The following is a 22,813-nucleotide window of genomic DNA, read 5'->3' on the forward strand; positions in this document are numbered from 1 at the left end:
TATAGGACGCACTTTCCCCCTCCAAAAATGAAGGGGAAATGTGTGTGCGTCCTATGGGGCGAATGCAGGCTTTCACTGAAGCCTGGAGAGCAAGAGGGGTTGGTGCGCACCGACCCCTCTCCCTCTCCAGGCTTCAGGAAGCTCTGCGCAAGCCGTGGGAGCCCGCGGGAGTTCCCCCCAGGCTCCCACGGCTTGCGCAGAGCTGCCTCTTATCCCGAAGCCCCGGCACGCTCAGCAGTCGCGCCAGGGCTTTGGGTAGCTCAGGGCAAGCCGCGGGAGCCCTCCCCCAGCTTGCGCAGCGCTGCCTCTTATCCCGAAGCGACTGCTGAGCGCGCCGGGGCTTTGGGTAGCTCTACGCAAGCCGCGGGAGGGCTCCCCCGGCTTGCGCAGAGCTGCCTGTTCTGGGGGCTGGGGTCAGGGGAAGCTCGGGCTTCCCCCGCCCCAGCCTCGCGCCTTGGGGGGGAATTATTTTTTTCCCTTTATTTCCCCCCCAAAAAACTAGGTGTGCCTTATGGGCCGGTGTGCCCTATGGGGCAAAAAATACGGTAGTCCCAAGAAGCAAGTCTTTATTCTGCTCAGCTTTGCCACCACAATCTCCCTGTATGAGGGGGATTGTAATAATGTGGCCGTCACTTTATCAAATAGTTAAAATTATTGCTGTTCTATTAAGAGTGCTTCTGGGAGACCCAGAAGAAAAACCTTAACCCCGTTTAGGAAGGTTTGCCAGTATGTGGGAGCTACTTTATAAGGGGACACCTTTAGCTTAGCAAGGTGAGTTAATGTAATGATATGCTGTTGAGGTGTCATGCATTAGGGAAAATAACCTATGCACATTAGAACTGTAGCTGGATGGTGTTTACCAACATACTGCATTAGGCATGAAAAACAAGAATTTGAAAAACTAGATCGAGGATTTTTTGTGTGAAGGTTCATCCAAGTTTTCCTTGTTTGCGTTTCTGCAGGCGTACAGTTGCCCCATGTGGGCCCCTCACTCGTATCTGTACCCTCTTCATCAGGCTTGCCTAACAGCCTGCCGAATGTACCCGAAGGTGTCCCTGGCAGTGTATTCCCACAACCCTTGGATGCAAGAGGTTTCTTTATCTCCGAACGGAAATGAAGCTCCCCGAATAGACGGACACTTGCCTGGGCAGAATGAAGTTGGAATGAATGGCCAAAGTCCGCAGACGGACACCCGGCCTCCATCTGTGCCTCTCTTCATACCGGCTGCTCAAATGCCTGAAAGCCAAGGACTTGTCTGCGTAGAGTCTGAGAATCTAGGGCAAGGCCTTCCGGCTGAATACGAATCCTTCGGGGGCCAAAGCGTGTTTCCACAACCTCCGTTTGGGCAGAATCAGTTTCTAGGACCTGTTCCTGTTGCACCAGTGTACTCTCAACTTTGGTATGGGTATCCTGTTCAGGGCTATGTTGAGAATTCTGGGGTGAGACAAGTGGTTGTGCCTCCTGTGGACAAGAGAGCTGATGCCGGCTTGCCTAAGGAGGGCCTTGCTGCAGCGACGGGATACTCCGAGTCGTTTCAGAAGGCAAGGAGTGAAAACAGCACCCAAGGCTCACCTCTCTCTGCAGCCACTGCAAAGAATGACTGTAATGTTCTAAATAAAACCTCAACCAGAGTGCCTAGGGAGAAGCAGGCTTGTCCTGCTGCGCCATCTGCTACACAAGCAGAGTCTGTACTCCAAAACCCATCCACAGAGATGCAGGACAGCAGAAGACAGGTGGTGTCAACGCCAAAAAGAGAATCGAAAAACTCTTCTTTTAGCCATAAAGAGAAGAACGACCAAGCCAGTGCAGGCCTGGAGGATTGTCAGGTACAAAGGCCAAGGGAAGAGAGTTCTGAAGATGAGCATGAAGTGTGTGATATGCTGAGGAGTGGCCGGTCAAAACAGTTTTATAACCAAACTTATGGAGGTGGCAGAAGGCCTAGAGGCGAATGGGGCTACCCTCCTGGACGGGGGGGATACCATTACTCTAGAAATGAAGAAACCTGGCGGGGGCCACACAGCAGAAGCAGAGATGATGGCTTTCAGTATCACCGCAATTATAGAGGAAGGCCGTATCGGAATGACAGAAGAAGAGCAAACATGGGAGATGGTTATCGTGGGCAGCAGCTGCCTTAAGAGCACTTCTTCCAGAAGGCTTCAACATGCACGTGAATGTTGACAGCTGAAATGTGCCCAAAGGTTTCCCCTCTTTGTTTTCTTTAAAGAACAGAATTCCCTTTTCTATTTTTGAAGAGTGACGTGAGGCCCAAGCGGAATAACCTCATGAGTGTTAAATAACTTTTGGAAATTAAAAATAAATAAATGCTAGTTGGTTTATTTAAATTCTGAAAACTATATAAACTATTGTGTTTAAAATATTGCAAGGTAGGTTTGGTGTTTGGACTTTTTCTTTGGAATTTATAATAGAAAAAAAGTGGCTACAATGGAAACCTACTGCAGTTGAGTATTTTGACAGATGACAGTGAAGAATGTTGAACCAAATAGAATGTATGTCCTTGCATACTGCCTCTTGGGTCTAAACACTTGTAGCTTCCTGGACAGTTGACTTTGATGTGCTTCCAATCCAAAGGCCTTTCATCTCAAAAATCTGTGAAACTTGAACATGTGAGGTTGCGTTTTGCTTCAGTTAAGATGCCACATATGGTAGTCAACTATCCTTGTGTGTCCTAAGTGGTTGATAGTGTCTTACTCATAGGGGTATATATTTTTTAATTTTATAAAGCATTTCTTGAACTTGTAAAAAGCAATCAAGAATACTAGTGTATAAACTGGTAGGAAGTTGTTGTGAATTCTTCCAGGCAGTCTTAACCACTGGTATGATTGTAATGGTGCCTATGCCAACTATGTACCCTCGACAAAAGTACATTTCCAAAATAGTTTTGCAACTGTTACAACAGAACCTTTAAGATACTTTTGCACTGACAAATCCTTAAAACACTTGCTATGTGAGAAATGCATGGGCTAGATCTAAGCTTCCCTTTTCTGTTTAAGCAAGGCTTAGCCACTGAGTTGCTGTTAAGCCTCCTTTGCCTGCCCCTTTACACTGTGGAAATGTTTGTATTGTTTGTTCTTTCCTTTTTTAAAGCCTCCTTCCTGCCTATATATAAAAATATATATAAAGCCTGGTTACCCATCTTTGAGTGGGAGATTTCTAATTTCTGGTTGCTTTCTTTTGCCTTACAAAGCACTGAAATATGTGCTCCATTTTTTTCTCTCTGTAAAGTTGAACTGTGTATATTTGTGTGTGTATATCAGTGGAGAAGGTGATGGCTACTACTATTTTGTGTCCAAGAGATTGTATAACTTCCATCAGGAGACTTGAATGATACTGTTTATGAGTACCCTCCTGATGCATGCTATAATTAAAAAAGTTTTGTTTTTTCTGAATTTCTTTATATGGTGTGAGTGGTTTTTAAACATCTACTTGATAACCAGATGTAACTGAAACTCCAAGTGTAGACTAGGAAGCTGAGTAAAGTTTAGCTTACAACAACTTTGCAACTAAAGCTTAATACCTAGTTTAAAAAAATACCCAGGAATAGTTGGGATTAGCAGAGCATATTTTCTCCCACCCTCCCCCCAAACAAAGATGTACTCTGCCAAGCCCATATTCCCAACATGTTTGCACTTCTGTCTCGGTGATGTTTACGTTGGCTTGGACAGAATGGAAGATGGCAGTATTCCCAAGGACGTGCTCTTTGGGGAGCTGGCAGCAGGCCTGTAGCCAGACAAACTGTGTTATAGCCTGCAAATGTGACATGAAGGCTGACGACATTAACCCCGCTATGTGGGAATCCCTTGCAGATAACCTCAGTGCTTGGAGACCGGAGGAGAAATTACTGCTGGGAGGAGCACAGAGAGAAGAAACGTAATGGTGCACATGTAACAGTGGAAATGGGTGCCTTCAACTGCCCTCAGCTTCAATAAAACATTTCTCTCCTGCATTGGTCTCCAGCCACAGCAAGTGCTGTAACACTCCAATAGTTTGACTCCCCCCCCCCCCATTGGTGCACTAGCTGTGTCAATACAATATGCGTTAAGACACAATTACAGGGGCCTTGCAGAACCCTATAGGGCTCTCTGCTGTGAACTTTTCCAGATTGCATTTTCTCCTTTCATAGGGTCTATGTATTCAAAGAACTTTTAAACATGAAAGCAAGTACATGTGCACCAGCTACGTAATCCAAAGGTAGAGGGATCAAATGGGACTAGGCAGACTTAATGTTCAGGATGGTGTTTTCTCATTACAATGACTTATATACTGGAATTAGTTTAATGCATTACTCACAGAACCTCAAGGGAGAAACTAGACTAACTCATTGAGTGATCTTGCTTGTCAAGGACTATGCATGTTTACAATCTGATCACTGACATTCAAACAATTGTAGATTTAGGTGACATTTATTTATGAAACCCTCATTTACAGAGAGTCAATCTTTTAAAATAAGCAATTTCTATATCTTGACTTTTTGTAAACCATCTTGTACAGAAAACAGCTCAAAGACTTAAAATTGGAAACATGTCAGCGTTTGGTACATTAATAAGTTAGGTTTGAACCAAAATATCCCCATTGTGGAAAAAAGTACATAGTATCTTGGTATGGTCACTTCAGCTGTCTCTGCTTTGAAATATTACATCAAAAGATGGCCTTGGCAGGCACAAAAAGAGGTGCTCTGATGCTGCTACTGGGCAGGAGATGTTACATGACAGTAACATTCTATTTTAACCTCTGGAATGAGAAATATTTTAAAACCTGATTGCATTTCATATAACAAAGTTTTCATTTTTATAAACTGATGATTAATTTTTCATTTAATCATCCAAGAAAAAGTAGTTCCCACTTTTCTTCTGTTCCACATCCTGTTAGAAGAAAAGAAACAAAAAACCATTAGAAACCTTACCCCTGCTTGGTCATCCAGCATACATTTTTTTCTTGTATGACAGATTTGAAGAAAGCTTTGAATTCTTACCTTGATTGAATTGAGTTTGTTTATTCTTGGTCTGTAATTGTTTGGATCTCTTCTGAAAGTGATCTCAAGCTGAGACAAGAACTTATTCATGCCAGCCAAAAGAGTTTGAGGACTGTGAAGAAAGCAGGTGTATATTACTTTCTCAAAGGTGCTTTTAGTGGTCTTGTAAACCTGCATAGTCTGGAGAGGCAAGAGTGCAACCTCTTTTTCCGGGACTTGCGTTAAAGGGTCCTCTCTTTATTTACTTTTGCTAGGAAATCATCTTGGCCTCTTAAATCACATCCCTTATTAGCATTACTCCCTTTCCACCTATGCAATATTGGTTCCCTAGTGGTGCAGCAATAAAACTGCTAGTATATTTGCAAAGCTAACAAGGGTCCATTATAGTTTCAAATTAGATGGGGGACCACGTGTTGAGATTCTTGAATTGTAGGGGGCTGGACCAGATGACTAAGTCCCAACCCTAAATTTTATCATTCCCACATAAACTGGGATAAATGGCATAAACTGATATGCTCGTTCAAACACAACATTTCTGATCTAAGTTCTGTATTTGCACTAGTATCAGGCTAAAATGCCACCACGCTTTTGTTATACTATTCACAAGTTGTGAAGATGGGAGAGACACGAATGAGGTGAAGTATGTGGAGACCTTACCATGGGTGTTGATTGTGCTTCCTGCTGCTGGGAGTTGCCAATTTTTAAAAAACCTACAAGACTCCAGTGCCAGGAAGTACTGCCCTTACTCTGATTGCTTCACAACAATTCCATGCAATAATATCACATCAACATGGAGCCAACACGAATACCACAGGGACTGAGCAAATAGTATGGCTCCTTCCCAGAGTACAGTGGTACCTTGGGTTACAGACGCTTCAGGTTACAGACTCTGCTAACCCAGAAATAGTACCTTGAGTTAAGAACTTTGCTTCAGGATGAGAACAGAAATTGTGCGGCGGCAGCGGGAGGCCCCATTAGCTAAAGTGGTGTCTCAGGTTAAGAACAGTTTCAGGTTAAGAACAGACCTCCGGAACGAATTAAGTTCTTAATCTGAGGTACCACTGTAGAATCCAAAGGCAGAAGCGGATCCTGTCACTAGAGGTACATAAGCATCAAAACTGCACTACAATATTCCCCCCCCCCCCGGCGCTGTGCATTACCTGTTTGCCACTGTGCACCTGGATGGAATGCCATCAAAGACAATGACACGATCTGCAAGGTAGGTAGCCATGATGAAGTCGTGCTCTACCACAAAGGCAGTTTTTTTAGCATGGAGAATGAAACTGAAATGGAAGGGAAAATCAATGAGGCTTTTGCAATTTTTAAAATGTTTTTTTTAAAATAGTTAAACTACCTTCAAATATAAAATGAAACCTTTGCAAACATGCATCCCTCTTTCCCTATCCACTACCCTGCTTACCGTTTGACAACTCTAGCCGCCATCAGACGTTGTTCTGAGTCTAGGTATGCAGAAGGTTCATCAATCAGGTAGACATCAGCTGGCTTGCCAAGACAGAGGGCAAGAGCAACCCGCTGCAACTCACCACCAGACAATGTTTGCACCTGGTTGAAGCAATATTTAAAAATTCACTTGGTGTAAGAGGGAAGGGACCAATTAACTACAAAACGTGATATCACATGGGTGATAAATACCTCTTGATCGATGATATTTTCAATCTGTAGAGGTTTCATTACATCAGTCACAAACTGGGGGTGTGTATAGGCATCTCGAATCTTTTCATGAAGTAGCTGACGTACACTTCCCTATTAAAATAAGTTCACACTTTGCTTAGGCCAGTTCCCCTCATTCTTACTCTGTCATTCCCATTACTATTGCTTAGAAAGTTAAAATGTGAAACAAACACTTACAGTAGACTTAGGACTAATCTTCTGTGGCTTATAACTAACATTTAAAACTGGTACTTCACCTGTAAGAGAGACATCATATGTAGTCACAGTAATTAAAAACAATTAAAATTTTAAATGGTATGCTAAATAAATACACAAAACATTACTTTTATCATCAGGTGTCAGTCTCCCAGCAAGCATGCGAATGAACGTCGTTTTTCCAGTTCCTGTAAGATTAAATATATATATATATATAATCAAAATAAGCAAAGCATAGTTTATGGCTAGTCTTTAAAACATAAATCTGCATATAATAAAATTGGCAAAGCTTTGGGGAACAGTACTGTTTATAGAGATCTAAAGGCACCATATGGGTCCACAGTTTGCTTGTTTCAGTAAACTATAGTTCATGTTTTATCATGAACGTACCAACTGTAACCAGTTCCCTCAAGTACAGGGGAGAAAACCACAATCTGTGTTACATCCAAACTGGAGTTTATGGTTTGTTCTTGTTCCATAAATCAGAATCTATGCTGAGGTTTGTCTGGAACAAAACAAACCATGATCTCTAGGTTTGGGTGTATCACTAAGCTGGAGATGATGGTTTGTACCCCACCTCTGGCACTAATGGATGCAATCGGGGTAAAATATTAACTATAGTGCACCATGATATACAAATGCTTCCATCACTGCCGCACTAAATTTTTTTACTTAGAGCAGAATGCTAATAAATCCCTTTTTAAAAAACCCGGATTCAGTGTTGTTTTTACTTGCATGTTTATTATGAACTGATGTAGCATTCCTAATCTACTGTTATGTGTTCTACATGGGGCTAATATGCAGGATGGTAAGAAGGCTCAGTTGGTGTGGAATGCAGTGGATTTGACTGTCATTTAACAGCAGCTGGTCACAAGGTGCACAAGCTCTCAGTTCTCTTCCAGGCCCAGTTCTAACACGATGAATTTTTTACTTTAAAAGTCATAAATCGCTTTCTGGGCTCATGCAAGACTTATAGAGACCACCTGTTCCCTTGTGTTCAATCAAACCTTTAGGGTACTGAGTCCATGCTTGGTTGAATAAAGGTATTCATACATGTATAGTGCGACTATCTTCCTGCAGCTAAGTATCAAAGTTCAAAAAGTAGTGAAACTAGCAGAAAATAAGAGAAGCTGCTTACATCTTGATCCAAGTTGGGGTGGGGTCGGGGGACACTAGCCACTTGCCGTTCATTTTTAAATGATGGTTTTCAGTCTATTCATTTCTTTTGCTAGAATCCATTGAGACATTTGAAACTTTTTAAAAATGATTTTAAAATATTGCAATTAATTTGGATGAGGCCAGTAAACAACCACTGTTCCTGGAGAGTTTTGCTATGTCCTCGATTTGCATCAATTTGGATTCAGAACGGTAAATACGAAATGACATTGGATGTGCCCCAACTTTACCAACTGGGATCAGCAAGTAATATCCTTTCACTCTGACATAGCCTTTGGACCTAACCCCTGAAAAACAGATCACAATGAATTCTCCGGTTGAAATACACTCACCATTTTCTCCCAGCATCACCATTATTTCAGAGTCAGTGAATTCTCCAGCAACGATTGACAGCTCAAATTCCCCCATCTTTTTTCTCATTCCAGGATATTTATACATACACATCTTCTTGACCTCTTCTTCGTTAGCTGTCTCTGCCACCTTAAAAACAAGAGATGCATCTCGGAACCTTAGGTTTTCTGTTGGAACATAGCCATCCAAGAAAATGTTTATCCCTGTAAGAAGATAAATCATCATTAGGAAAGAGACCTAAACCAGGCATAGAATTATCAAAAGATAAATCACCAACATGACAGAACAACGGACAACCCAAAAATAGGACTCAGCTCTATTTAGGGGTATTCAGGGTCTGCTCTTCACTTGGAAATGCATGTCATTTTACTTTCATGGTACTGAGATGAAACAGAAGAGGAATGAAGTGAAAAGAACTATATAGATGGAAATAACTATATCTTGGTAAGGGCAAGAGCTAACCCAGCTCAGTTATTTGTCTAATGTGACCTACTTTTTAAGTATGAGAAGCCTGAGAGGATTTAGGAAGTATTTGTAAAAAAAAAAAAACCCACACTAAAGATGTCAAATTGTTTACATCACACATAACTATTTTGTAGGAAGAACACATAATTGAGGAAGACGAGAAAGTTGATTTAAAATATAGTTACCTTCTCTTACACTAAAAGGCATAGTGACAACACCATAAGCACTTGGCACACCATATAAGCAGCAGATGAAGTCAGACAAATAATCGAGCACACTCAGGTCATGTTCCACTACAATAATATACCTGAAAAAACAAAAACAAAAAGATAGTTGAATCAAGTTTTCTTCTGTTTTTAATTCAAGCAAAAATAAGAGTGCATGATTTTTTTCTGCTAGTACATGGCATCATACGTACATGGTACCATTTCATAGTGCATTTAAAGCAAAATTGTAAATACTGGAAATATGGTTGCCATTATTTTACTAAGATATGAAAGTCAAAGAATGTCAGTTTCAGCTTATTCTCCACTTTACCCAATAAATTACGAAAGTAGATACAGAAAAAGACATTTAAATCAGAAAATAATAGATGTAAGTGGGATATTCTCCAGGTGCAAGCAATGTCCACCCGTATTGTTTCTACATTAAAACTAGAAACAAACACTAGCATCCTGAGACTCTGCATCTCTAAGTAAGTGCTTAAGATAAGGCATACTGGCATCGATTTTGGTTCACAAAATGAATAATTTAATTATGCATCACCTTCTAACTGCAGATCTGAAGGAAACTTACATAGTAAACCAATATTAAACACATGCAATAAGAACTATAAGTAAGGATACTAAACATCCTGCCTTGAAGTACATATCTCTCATAAGAAAATTATCACATGTAATCAGCATTATGAGGCTTGAGTAATAGTACCTCCATTTATAATTACATTACTTACCGGTCAGGATTTATTAGAGATCGAATAGTAATGGCAGCCTTCAGACGCTGCTTAACATCCAGGTAGCTGGAGGGCTCATCAAACATGAAGCTATCCCAAGAAAAAAAGGGGGGGCAGGTTTTATGTTCATCAAATTTAACAGATCATCCATCCTTCCCTAAATTCCATTTCTCTCTACTAATAATGAACTAAGAACCAGTAAGAATGGAGCCGAAAAAAGGGATTGTTGAGAAACAAGAGGGATATGCCAGCACCACCAGGTGCACCTAAAGGTATGCAGAAGTACAGAAAATATTTTTTAAAACCCCAAGGGAGCAAAAAGCTCAAAACAAGTGAATGGGAAATGAGCCTTGAGGGATGAAATGTCATGTTAGTAAAGAGGAAAATGAAAATGTGTTATGTAGAGGAATGAATTGGCCCATTTGAACCCTTTACCCAGCTTCCAATACCCTGGAAGACATGGAAGGCTGGAATCCTGAATACTAGTACTCCTGTTAAGGGGTGAGGATACAACATTCTGCGCCATGTCCCATTTCACAAAGGCTTAATAGCCCCACCACCTCCTCCTCCACCATGCTCTGGCATTTGGTGCCTTGTTGTTCTGCCACAGTATCACACAAAGCAGTGATAACCCACTGGGCGAGCACAGAGGATCCAGTTATCTGTCTGGTTTCACTCAAATAATTCCCCCAGTAAGTTGTGAAAAATGTCTTTCCAATGTTACACATGGACAACTCCATGTGAGCTTCCTTGCTAGAAAGTGAACCCTCATGTTAAGTCACAGCAAGTATTTCAGTCCCTGTGTTGTCTGCAGAATAGATTGGGACCCATGAACAGCATCCCTGGTTATAAATACAAGGTTAAAGCATGCTGAATGCTAAAATTTGAATACTCTCTTGTCAAAACGCTGCATAAAATAATTTGTAATAGAAATCGTCATGTGACTATTATGGACTCTTGCCAACTTAGAAAGTCTTCAGTCTTAACATCACAAGGTTGTATCCAATGATGTGGACATGAGGAGAACAGACTGCTATTCATATATCTGAAGGCAACCCTGTATTAGAGAAGTTTTTAATATTCAATGTCTCATTGTGTTTTCATTTGTTGGAAGCTGCCCAGAGTGGCATATAAATAATAAATGATGATGATTATTATATTGTTATACAACAGGACTTCTCTCCTCTCCTGTAAACCCTCAGGATCTGCTCTGGCGGGTCAAGTGATTCTTCAGAGCAAGTTTGGTGGTTGTGATGGGCTGCAGGGAGGAAAGACAGCTCCACTTGCACAACACTAGATTTCACACAGTTTATAAACCCTAGTCAGTAAAAGACGTGAAATTAATTAGGTAAGTGAAAAAATTAAGGTCTAATTTTGAACTTTTGAAATGCCTGGCCCGTATGACAAAGTGAATGAAAATTATGCATACAACTCAGGTCACAAACAATATTCTAAAATTAGCAAAGTTACTGAAGTCACTATTAAAAGCCAAATTGCTACATACATGTCAGCTTTTTGAATGCAAACCACAGCACAAGCAAATCTCTGAAGTTCTCCTCCTGATAGATCTTCAACGTTTCTTTCCCTCAGATGAGACAAATCTGCAAATATATTTTTCTCACAACCAAGTACATACAAAATATGCTAACATGTCAGCTGGTTACAATTAAATATATTAGTTTCTACACAAGAACTTCACCATTCATCTCAATAAGTAACTCCAGACATTAACCTGGGTTGCACCAACAGTGTCCACTGCACAACATGTACAAGTCCCAAAATGAACTGATGCCCTCTGCAAATGAAGTTAAGTGTTGGCGGATGCAACTATGGCTTCAGCTATAGCATCCTTCTGGATGACCTGTTTGGAATGAACCTTGAGACATAATATTTTATAAATGTTTTTGTTCATTTCTAGAAAGTAGGCTCTGGAAAGGCAGTGGTGAGGGACTACTGCTCTTCCCTGTGCCCTTTAGCCCATAGGGTTCCCCCATATTCCCATATTGTTCATAAAAAGGTGAAAACGTGCCTTTTTCAATGTTTGTGTTTTTAATTTGGGCCTCCATTTGGTAATTCTGTGGCATTTATTTTATGGTTACTGTATTATTAATTGGTTTTATTGTGATTGAGATGGATCCAGTACCAGCGGAAAATATGAAGTTGTTCACAACTAAGTCCAGCTGATTTCAATGGGTCTACAGCATGACTAACTTAGTCTGGATCTAATCAATTTTTAGCTTAAGTCCTATTACTGGGACACATGATTATACTTTTACAAAGAAAGCCTAAAATTTCATAAGTAACTAATATTAATCACCATTCTGCACTAAGCAGTCTATAAACATTCTTAAATGTTAAAAAATATAATGCTGAATATGAATTTAAAAGTTTAAGGTTTATGAAAGAAGTTTCAAGTTTAAAAACAAAACAGAAATCTTTTAGGACTAGTTACGCAGATTATTTTAAAACTTTGTATAAAAACATTACTTACCAAGCTGCTGACATACAATAGTCTGTGTGCCAGTTTCATCTTTCCTGTCCAATATAGTGCCCACTGTTCCCTGTCACAATAAGACAATCAGGAATTTACTTAAGCCACGATATGAGATACTGTACTAAAACTGTAATCTGCTCTTGACTAAAACTCTGCCTTATATCTTTCATACAGAACAGGGTGAGCTCCCATTGCTCTGTCCCAGCTTCTGCCAACCTAGCGTTTGAAAGCACACCAGTGCAAGTAGGTGAATAAGTACCACTATGGCAGGAAGGTGAATGGCGTTTCCGTGCGCTCTGGCACTCATCATGGTCCTCTGTGTGCCAAAAGCATTTAGTTATGCTGGCCACATGATCTGGAAAGCTGTCTGTGGCCAAACACCGGCTTCCTCGGTCTGAAGCAAGGTGAGCACCGCACCCCATAGTCGCCTTTGACTGGACTTTAACCATCCAGGGGTCCTTTACCTTTACCCCATACAGAAAACCGGCCTGTTTCTTTCCCCCATCCCACCTTACAGCACAATCCTAGCCATGTCTACTCAGAACTAAGTCCTACTGAATTCAATGAGGTTTACTCCAAGATAAGGGAACTTAGGACTGCAGCCTTAGCCAACAAGCTTACTCACCTTAGCAGCTTTAGGGATCTGGTCCACATACTGGGGCTTAATGATGGCCTTGAGGTCATCTTCCAAGATCTTGGTGAAATAGTTCTGCAACTCAGATCCTCGAAAGTAAGTCAGGATTTCTTGCCAATCAGGAGGATCCTATACAAAAGCATTTCAAATAAACACTTGAGAGGTATGGAAACACGTCTAAGGACAAGAATACTTCAAATGGCATTTTGAGAAAATGTTTCAAGTGCTCATGAGGGAGCAGTGGCCTCCTAGAGCACTGGCTGTGATCACCCCAGGAGTCCCACTTTACATTGAATATACAAGTGGCTCCCTGTTTTCTAGTCCCCTAGCATAAGGAACAAAGCACAACTCCTCTAATTCTAGATACAGGAATTTTTAAATTTTGTTTCAACTCCTCTAATGTAAGGAATAAAGCAAAATATGTGACCTAAGTGTTAGGTCCGAACCAGATATCATGGTTTATTGCACTCCAAACAAGCCATGATGCGATGCCAAGATTTATTCTTGAACATGGGTTGTTTAGAAGTAAAGAAATCACAATTCCCGTTCAGTTTTAACTGGAAGCTAGGGATTATGGTTTTCACTCCCACTCATGCTAGGAGAGAAGAAAAGCAGGTGTAATCTTCGCATTCATGCTAAACTATTAGCTATTGTGTAATGTGACTCACAAATGTGTCTATCATGTGTTTCATAAAGCAGTAGCAGTAGCAGTAGCAGCTTGCAGCTCTGTTCTTTTTTACATCAAAGAAATTGTCAGGTGGTATTTTTGAGAAACTAGTTTGAAACAAATCATGCAGGACTAAATTTAACCCATCCAACTTGCATAGAATACAGTTAGCAAGTCATGACATCTACTTGTAGGCAACCAATTCTTTGTACAAAAACTTAACTTTAACATCAATCAGGTCAAGTAGTCAGAACAGAGATGTCTGAACCTACTGCTTACTTATGCATTCCGTCACAGAAATCTAGGATTTTAAACTTTTAATGGAGGTATAAAAATGATACTCCTAATTACGCAAGGATTCCTCCCCCGCAAAAAAGTGTGGTATATCAATTCAAGCTTTGGGGTTTAACGTTTCCACAAAATACTACTACACAAGGCAAAAACCACAAAGTGTTTATGTGGGATGTGAATGCAAGTGAATTCACAGCTGGAAAGGGGGAACGGAATAGGAACTGTATTTTGGTAGCAGAGCATATACATTGCATGCAAAAGGTCCCAAGTTCAATCCCCTGCACTTCCAGCTAAGCTAGGGCTGGGAAAAGACTTCTGCCTGAAACCCTTGTCTGCTGTTGCCAGTTAGTGTAAACAATATTGAGTTAGACGGTCTGACTTGGTATAAAGCAGCACCCTATGTTTTTGTGTTCGTAACACAGAATGGTGTAACAATGCATAAAATAAAAAAGACCAATAGCAATAGAGTGGAAAGATGCTTATGGCAAAACCTGTCATCACTGCTGCTTTACAATGTTCGTCCTTTCAACAGCCTCCTTTTCCCTCCCATTAACTTCTTGGTCCAACAGGAAAATGATGGTTAACATCCTCACGTGAAAGACGTTTGTACATCTCTTAGCTTACATATTTGTAAACTTCCTAATGGTTAAATGGCTATATAGATTTTACTTATTGGGGCAAAGTAATGCTGCCAGTCTAGCAAGCACTACTCGTTTTCATTTGCACAAGAACTGCAAAATGCAGTTTCAAAGGATATTAGGAAATCACATTTGGCATATATTTAAAATACATACATCGTATTTTCCAAGGTTTGGCTTCTGTTTTCCTGCTAAGATTTTCAAGGCAGTTGACTTTCCAATACCGTTGGTTCCAACCAACCCCAGCACCTCTCCTGGACGTGGAATAGGCAACCTTCATAAAGTAATTCAACATTTTACACAACAATAAACTGACACAGCCTTATCTAAAGCAAGACAGAACTTAGGTGTTAATTCAATATGCTTTCCTCACTCAACCCCATTATGTGCATCATTTTCATCAGAAATAAGGAAATATAATTAATGATATCTAAAGTGATCTCTATTTGCTCTGGAATTTAAAATTATATACACTATCCTTTAATTGCTTTACAAAGGCAAACAAGACACATTTACCAAGGAGAGTACTTCAGAAGGAAAGACTTTTCGCCATAAGTCATATATAAAAAACTTCAAGGTTTTGGTATTAACATGTAAGGCCCTATGCAGCTCTGGACCATATCACGTGAGAAACTACCTTATATTCCCAGGTCACTGCATTCTGTAGAACACTTTCTCTTCAAAGTCCCCAAATATCAGAAGCCCACTCCAGTGATTTTGACTACAGCTTTCAGTGTGACTGCCCCATTCTGTGGAACAGCATTCCTGTCAAAATATGACAGGCACCCACTATCTGCACTTTCTAGAAACAACTGAATACATTTTGCGTGTGTGTGACAAGCTTTACCACCTGGATGAATAATTCTCTGCCATGGGTGTCCATTCTGTATTGTTTAAAATTCAAATCTTGGTTTCCCCCTGTTAACTTTTTAACAGCTGTTATTATTTTATTTTGTACATTGCCTTGAAGGAAAGTGGAAGGTGATTAACAGATAATGACAATAATTTATATTAACAACTTTTCAGGGATTACAGCAGAGTGTACCTGTGAAGTTTGAAGGCATTGGCACAGTATCTGTGTGTTGTTTCTTTCTCCAGGTTGCTAGGCAAGTTAACAATAGACAAGGCTCCAAAAGGACATTTCTGTAACACAAATAAAATAAGCTTTATGTTACAACAAATAAACAAAACAGAAGCCAAGTATAGTATTGGAATAAGACCGTTTTTCACTTGTATTTGCTGCCCCATCCTACTGTGTTGTCAGGAAACAAGCCATGGTCTGATTTGCCATCTGAACCTAGACTTACATACAAACCATGAGAAGCAAACCAAGAACAAACCTTGGTTTCCCTCTTGAACTTTGTCAGAAGACCCCCCCCCAAAAGGGGGGGAGGGGAGACAAGCGAGACCACAACGTATTTTCCAGCCGCAGTGGATGAGTGAGAGCAGCAAAGCATGTTATCTCAGCAACATTTACCAGCACACCGCTTGTTCTCATTAAACCAGTTTATTTTAAACTATGGTTTAATGTACTGTGTGAACCAGGCCACAGTGGGATTTTCAGAGTTTACAACGGTACATGCAAAGTAGGCCATGAGCATGTCACTGGCCATGTTTATTTGAGTGTCTGAGAGGTAGGGGACGTGCGGTGATGAAGCACACAGGCCCAAAATTCTCAATGCATGGAGGTGGGATGGGGAAAAGATGAGATCACCCACCTCCAAACAGCTCTAATGTGACATATGTTTTAAACAGATTTCAATTATTATTACTAGACATAATCTTTACCTTTATGCAAATACCACAACCAATGCACAAGGTTTCAGAAATCCATGCTATTTTGCACTGTGATGTCACTTCTATGCACAGCTTCCCTGGTGAAAAGGAATATTAAAAAGGTTAGACAGGCAAGTCTTATTGAAAGCATTAGAATGGAATGTGATCTAGAAACCACGCAGTAACATCTGTAGGGATATCGCGGAGTGGGGAGTGGGGTCCGGAGGGAGCACACTTCCCCACCAGCAGGCAGCCACAATCTGCCTGCACGCGTGACCTTGGGGTGCAGGGCAACCCCCCCCCCAGACAAGCCACAGCTGTCTGTACATCGTTCCACCTCTGCCTGACTTTTCGTGATCTCAGCAGTTTGCGGTGTCCTGTCTGTAACCCTTTTCCATGAGACTTTTGTCTCCATTCGTCATACACAGTGCAAGGGGAAAATGACGCTGTGGAACAGGTGCCAAAATAACTTTGTGCCACCCCACGATTTCGGGACGGAAGATGTGTAAAGGTCGCAGCCCAAAAATGCATTTGCCTGGCTTGCATATTTGTCTCAATAAAAAGAGGCTCCACAGGAATGGTGGTAGCTTGCTCGCTATAGGCCACCTGTGCGCAGCTCACATAATGATCAACACCTGTCTTGGGCCTTCACTTCAAGCATCAATTTGTGACTTAGACCTCAAATAGTCATGAATTTGAGTTCCACATGATGCAGTTTTCATGGTTTTGATTGCCCCAAATTCTCCATATTCTTGATATGATACTGTACTTTCCTACATTCCAAAAAAACCCCCAAAAAACTACTGAAGATGGCAGATACGCTGGATACTTAAAAATCTGACTCTGTATAGAAACCAGTAAGTGAAACATTCAGCCTGTTTTAATTTTAACACAGAGTTTCGTATTAAGAGTTTTGAGTTCCTTACCCATTCGAACCACAGGACAGCTCTTTTTGCACTCTTGGCGGCATTTCTTTGGCTTACACTTGTCATGGCTCACAATAGCAATTCTTGTTAGCTTATCAGCCATTGTGATGAACTTACAATTACGTAGATAACACAGACTTGAGATTCCAAAACAATGGAATTGGATAATTCAAGTTCTAGGTGGAAACAAACAGAATGATTAATAAAAAGTGAGAAAGCACAGGATTGGAGTATGCTATATAATGATATAAGAAGTGCAGTCCAAGATCAAGCATGTTCATTAAACTCAGGCATGGGTTCTCATTTTGACAGGCAATCATTGTGGGCAAAGTCTAGAAACTGGGAATGTGTTGCCCTCCAACTCACACCTTGCCCCAGCCAGCATGAGCAATAATCAGCGATAATGAGAGTTAAGACTCCCAACAGCATTTGGAGGGTCACGGATTCCCAACCTGCGCAGGTTCCCAATATTTATTCAGCTGATTATGACAGACAAGGAAGAAATACCAGTTTTTATATGGAAAACTACAGAGACTGAGAAATGCAATGAAAGAGAAAAATCTGGTTACCTTCCTTATGCGTATTTCAAAGATAGGACCTATCCTGCCATATTGAGACTCCTGAAGGGGAGTGAAAGGCGGGACATCAAATCCAAACTCTTCATTTCAATACTTCAACTTACATTCAACAAAGTGTCAAGAAAATATATCAAAACCAACCTGCAGAGCTGATGAAATGTGTGTATATACATACACACGATAAAATGTACATACCGCTTGACTGTAAAAACCCCTCAAAGCAATTAAAATATAGATATATACACATACTTCTAATTACTTCTTCTTGCAAAGTGACAAATTATTTCTGGAAAGTATTTTTATCCAAGGAAACATTAAGAGGTCTCTTACTTTTTAAATTCATGCATGCTTATATACACCACAGTAATTTTATTCTCCACTTTAAAAATTCATTGTGGTAATTGGTGGGTCATTTTGATGCTGTGAAAGACTAGTAGCACATACTGAATGACAAAGGTATTATCTCCTAGCAATGGAAGCAAGTCTCTGGCTCCACCCATCAATATTACAAGCTTCTTTACTATGGATTGATAAATTCATAGTACCAATCCATTTACCATGGATTGATAAATTCAGTTTCATTTAGGCTAAGACTTGAACTGGTAAGGACTTAACAGCAAGATGACTGGGAATATGCTGCCTTCAAGAACATTGTGCTTTTGCCTCCTGCAAAACTGCCTCATTATCTCTGACAACTATGCTTCCTACCTCTGAGTTGGACGCTACAAAATTATAAGGTGAATCAAATACTAGCATGCTTCTAGTGCCATGATCTTTAGCTGCAAGTGTACCGTCCTGAAAATCAGGTATTACAATAACTAGGTGAGCAGAATAGACAATTTTCTAGGGGAATCTTTTATTTAAAAAAATGCTTTAGAAATTGGGCCCAACCAGAGATTGAAATGGTAATACCATGAAAGTACACTCTGCAGAACAGTAACTGTCGAGATAAGGGGGTACGTCTTTAAGTATGTTCAGCATAACAATACAATATGAATACTTATAAAGATCTTTTTGAGTAAGCTTTTTACAGAAGTAGTTACATAATCAAAAACATAACAGAACAGACATGACAATAGGACATACCACGAATATAACACATGATTAAGTAATACAACAATAAATTGGATGGAGGATTAGAAAGACAGAGAGAAAGGAAATTAAGGAATAGAATCCCAATGGGACAATGAGAATTTCATGAAAAGAAAAAAAAAAAGAAATACCACTGAAGAGCACACTTCTGAGCCAGAGAGGGATAAGGAGTTTTGGGGGTCTGCCTAAACTTTCAGATAAATGTTTTCAGATAAACAAAGATATTCTATCTTATTCTCCTTCTCTCACATCCTTAATGTAAATACATTAAAGTGTTCTTTTTACAGAACGCTACACCCCAGTGCATGTTCTCTATTACTGGAAAATTCTTATTGCTAGGTAGGCTCTATAATAAAGCTGTTTGCACAGCAGAATACCTTGGACCACAGTCTGGAAAACAGAATGGTCACCGTAAAAACAAAGTTGGCCATCCTCATCATATTACATATATAATAGACTTGCCTTTAAAACAGACAACCCAACCTTCTACCTACATAGCAAATGCCTCAGTGTGGCAGAAAAACACTATTACTTCAATTATGTTACTGTAATTCTTTTTTTAAAAAATGCTTTAAGGTAAAACATATTTTATTTGCAACAAATTGAAAAAGTGCATTGAAAATTATGCATATTTACATGATCAAATCTTCATTTTAACTTCTGATTAGCTTCAATGTGAAGACATGGTTTCCACTGAGACAAAGCTATCAAAAGAAGTGTTCTTTATCCATAGTCCAAATATTATGCAGGCAATGCCATCCCAACACAAACAAAATAGGAAGTCAGCAACTCACTCTTGAGATCCTTCAGTTGCTGTTTAGCACCTAAACTGTTTTTTGGCCAGTTAGTAACTGTAAGCAGATGCTGTCACTGTGAAAGCTGTGATGCACCATAAGGTCTGAAGATACTGTCCACATAATTGAAAACAGGAGCTGCTAAAGAAACTGCCATTAAGATGAGCTGTACTACTGTGTTCGTGTTGCTGATAAATGTTGGCTTTAACTGAGCCGTGGCATAACATGGATTAAAGTATCTAAGTGTTCTTAGTGGAGGAACAGTTCTGTATTGCACATAAAACCAGCAGCAATTAATGCAATGTCCTTTAAAATGATCAAAGATGTAAGAGGAACTGGAATAAGATTTGCACAAGTCAGGCTGATGAACAGGACGCTGATAACAACTTTATTAGCCAGAGGGTCCAGGGCACTTCCTAAAGCAGATTTTTGGCTGGCCCAATTTTGTGCAATAAAGCCATCCAACAAATCTGTTATTCCAGCCAGAGTAAATACACCCAACGGAATACTGAAATTTTCTTTAACAATCAAGTAGCCCAAAACTGGTGCCAGACCAATCCTTGCCATTGATAGATAATTAGGAATTGTCCAAGAGTTGTAATACAGTTCAGTGTGTCCATGGGAAGGCCTCACTTTCCCGGCACCATGCTCTTGAGTTTTCTGGGGGCTACCCACAGGGCCACCTCCGACCCTGTAGCTGGCCCACTCACATCATGGCTGCCCAGGCCCTCGGGTGGAGCACCCAGGCCAGGCCAAGGTGAGCAGCTGCCAGGAGGGTAGGCGGCAGCCACGAGTGGCACCCGGGAGAGGAATCTGGCGCCGGAGGCTTCGCTGGGGCCCGCACCCCTCAGGAGCCCCCAGCTGCAGCCATCAAATTATGCTAATTCTGAACAGGGGTCATGTTTGCTGATATTCTACTTGATGTTACACTTGGCCAGTAGTTAGACCAAAAAGCTCCACCCTGTAGGAATGCAAAGAAAGGCCACTTTCTGCCTCTGTAATCTCCTAGAGTTCACCCCCTTTTTTCATTTAAAGATATCGGTTTTTCCTCATGAGGGCCAGGAAAGAGAGAAGCGACTAGCATATGCTGAGAGAGAGCGAAATATGCTGTAAGAGCTTTGATATAGCAGTAATAATAAGCTATTTAAGAAGCTGGTCTTTCTGGCAAAGAGAACTGCTGACACAGGAAAAGGAAGCAAAGCTCCAGCTATAAGCCAAGTTCTCCCCAGTGCAGAGATCCTGTTTTTGTACCTCAGTTGGGATTTCTATTTCTGCACAGCATTTTTTGTAGGAGACCACTTTCCCATAATTGTTGTCATAAGAAATGTTATAATTCTCAATGCGTTCTGACTTCTAGGTCCTTCAGAACTGCCTGATGTGGTTGAATAAAGTTATGAGTGAGAATATTTTAAAGCAGCTGTTAGCAATAAAAATGGTTAACCTTTAAGGTACCTTATCTCTCTCGCTTTGGCTCCAACAGACAAACACACCTATTTTAACTTTAAAAAGGCAACTCCTACATCCCTATACGTACACAGAGTTCAACTAATCATCCTAAAATCTACAATGGAAAACCACAGAGCAAGCATGTCCAGCCCAGTGGTCAGTTTAATCCGGTCCCTGTGGCAGTTTATTTCCTGGGGTAAATTCCTAAAAAAACCCTCAACAAATTCAATCCTAAAAAAACCTCAACAACTTTGGTCGCCCCTCACTTCATCAAATCTGGCCCTCTTTGAAAAAAGTTTGGACACCACTGCTATAGAGGGACCATCCTTAACTAAGCCATTACTTAATGCAGGGGGGATAAAGAAAGTGCACATTTTTATGGTACCTTCCAACCCTACAATTCTATGTAATAAATAGCCTTCTAGCAAAACTCCAACATGTCAAATTTACTAGTAGAAGACCAATTTATCCATCTCAACTAATTTTGTTAAAAAGAGACACTAGTCTACTCATGTCAATACTACTGCTGCACCATACATTTAAAGTACTATAAAACTTCAGTAGTCATGGCTTCCCTTAAAGAATCATGGGAACCGTAGTTTGCTATGGATACTGAGAACTGTTACAAAATGCCTGTTCCCTCATAGAGCTACATTTTCCAGAGTGGTTTAACAAGCGACTCCTCTTTCCTAGGAGCTCTGTCAAGAGGAATATGGGGTCTCCTAAGAACTCTCCACACCCTGAAAAAAACTACAGCTCCCAAGATTCTTTGTGGGAAGCCATGGCTGCTAAAATGCCACAGCAGTGCTTTAAATGCCGGGCACAGACGTGGCCTTACATCTCAGAAGATTAAAAACCAAGGGACTAGAACTCTCCCTCTCTCTTTACGTATATATGTATGGAGGGCCACCGACACTGAAATTAACAGGAGATGGAGGATACAGCCAACAATGCGGGGTCTTGACTTATGACAAGCTTACCTGAGCGGCTCATGCAAGAGGGGAAAAAAAGAGAGTAATTTTAACACCTTTTGACAGTCGACCACTGTTTCAACCTTTCTCACCAGGAGGGTCTGTTTAGCTGGAGCCAACCCGCCCCCCCCAACCATTTCCCCTTTCCAAAGCGTGGAAACCCCCCAGCCCCCAAACAAAGGCCTCTACGTGGAAAAAAGATCCGAAATCATTATGGAGGGTCGGGGAGAACCAAGGGGCTCGACAACCCGTGGAGATGGGGAAGACCTAAAGGGGGAGGAAGGAACCCCGAGAGGCTGGAGGCTGCCCTGCCTACTCGGCAGCTGGAAGGGCCGGCGGGGCCCCGCGGGTTCCTCACACAGCCGACGCCGGCCGGGAACCCGCGCGGCCCAGCCAGCCTTATCTCCAGCCGCCCCACCTGCCCAGAGGAGGAGCGGGTGGCCGCCAAGTTATCGCCCTCCGGCAGCTTTTACTTACCAAGAAGCGAAGGGGGGGGGGAGAAGGGGAGGCCTCCCGTCCGGGACGGAGGGAAACGGGGAAGCTGCGAAGGGCCCCCTCCGGGGCTCGCAGCTGGGCTCGGAGACAACGTGCTCCGGCTGCCACCCGGCCAAAATGGCCGCCACCCTAAAAGGAGGAGCTGGCGCCGCTCACCATAGAGATGCGGCCTGTGGGCGAGCTACGCGCC

At 41.2% G+C, this 22,813-nt stretch overlaps 3 protein-coding genes across 3 annotated transcripts in view; 1 reads left to right on the plus strand and 2 right to left on the minus strand.

Moving 5' to 3' along the window:
• The window catches only part of OTUD4 (OTU deubiquitinase 4), a 28,017-nt gene extending 24,610 nt beyond the window's left edge, over nt 1-3,407 (plus strand). Inside the window, exon 21 of the mRNA XM_081875250.1 lies at nt 963-3,407. Coding sequence (XP_081731376.1) covers nt 963-2,135 — 1,173 coding nt within the window. The 3' untranslated portion in view covers nt 2,136-3,407. The remainder of the gene's footprint in view (nt 1-962) is intronic.
• A 995-nt stretch (nt 3,408-4,402) lies between these two features.
• ABCE1 (ATP binding cassette subfamily E member 1) lies at nt 4,403-22,753 on the minus strand. Its single transcript, XM_081875345.1, has 18 exons — nt 22,606-22,753; nt 17,248-17,423; nt 16,334-16,419; nt 15,591-15,688; nt 14,702-14,819; nt 12,941-13,078; nt 12,313-12,382; nt 11,326-11,422; nt 9,822-9,911; nt 9,055-9,176; nt 8,386-8,607; nt 7,006-7,065; nt 6,860-6,918; nt 6,644-6,754; nt 6,411-6,553; nt 6,151-6,273; nt 4,991-5,102; nt 4,403-4,880 (listed from the first exon to the last, which is right to left on the minus strand). The coding sequence occupies exons 2-18, from the start codon at nt 17,348-17,350 to the stop codon at nt 4,833-4,835; spliced, it is 1,800 nt and encodes a 599-aa protein (XP_081731471.1). The 5' UTR covers nt 17,351-17,423; nt 22,606-22,753; the 3' UTR covers nt 4,403-4,832.
• On the minus strand, nt 18,412-22,150 carry LOC309350577 (cardiolipin synthase (CMP-forming)-like; the record flags this gene model as incomplete). The annotated part of the gene is given in 4 exon segments (XM_081877547.1): nt 18,412-19,826; nt 19,829-19,996; nt 19,999-20,361; nt 22,138-22,150. Coding segments are annotated over 4 exon segments (609 nt in total). The 3' UTR covers nt 18,412-19,761.
• Nucleotides 22,754-22,813: the final 60 nt, after the last annotated feature.

Source organism: Podarcis erhardii (assembly GCF_964252035.2).
Source record: "Podarcis erhardii genome assembly, chromosome: 9".
In the NCBI taxonomy this organism is placed as follows: Eukaryota; Metazoa; Chordata; class Lepidosauria; order Squamata; family Lacertidae; genus Podarcis; species Podarcis erhardii.

Bases quoted from the DNA above. Each gene is read 5' to 3' on its own strand.
- ABCE1 (XM_081875345.1), bottom strand. From the start codon at position 17,350: ATGGCTGATAAGCTAACAAGAATTGCTATTGTGAGCCATGACAAGTGT. The intron at 16,420-17,247 runs GTAAGGAACTCA...CCTTTTCACCAG, and splicing joins CTGTCCTGTGGTTCGAATGG to GGAAGCTGTGCATAGAAGTG. The intron at 7,066-8,385 runs GTGAGTGTATTT...TTAATCTTACAG, and splicing joins GGTGATGCTGGGAGAAAATG to GAACTGGAAAAACGACGTTC.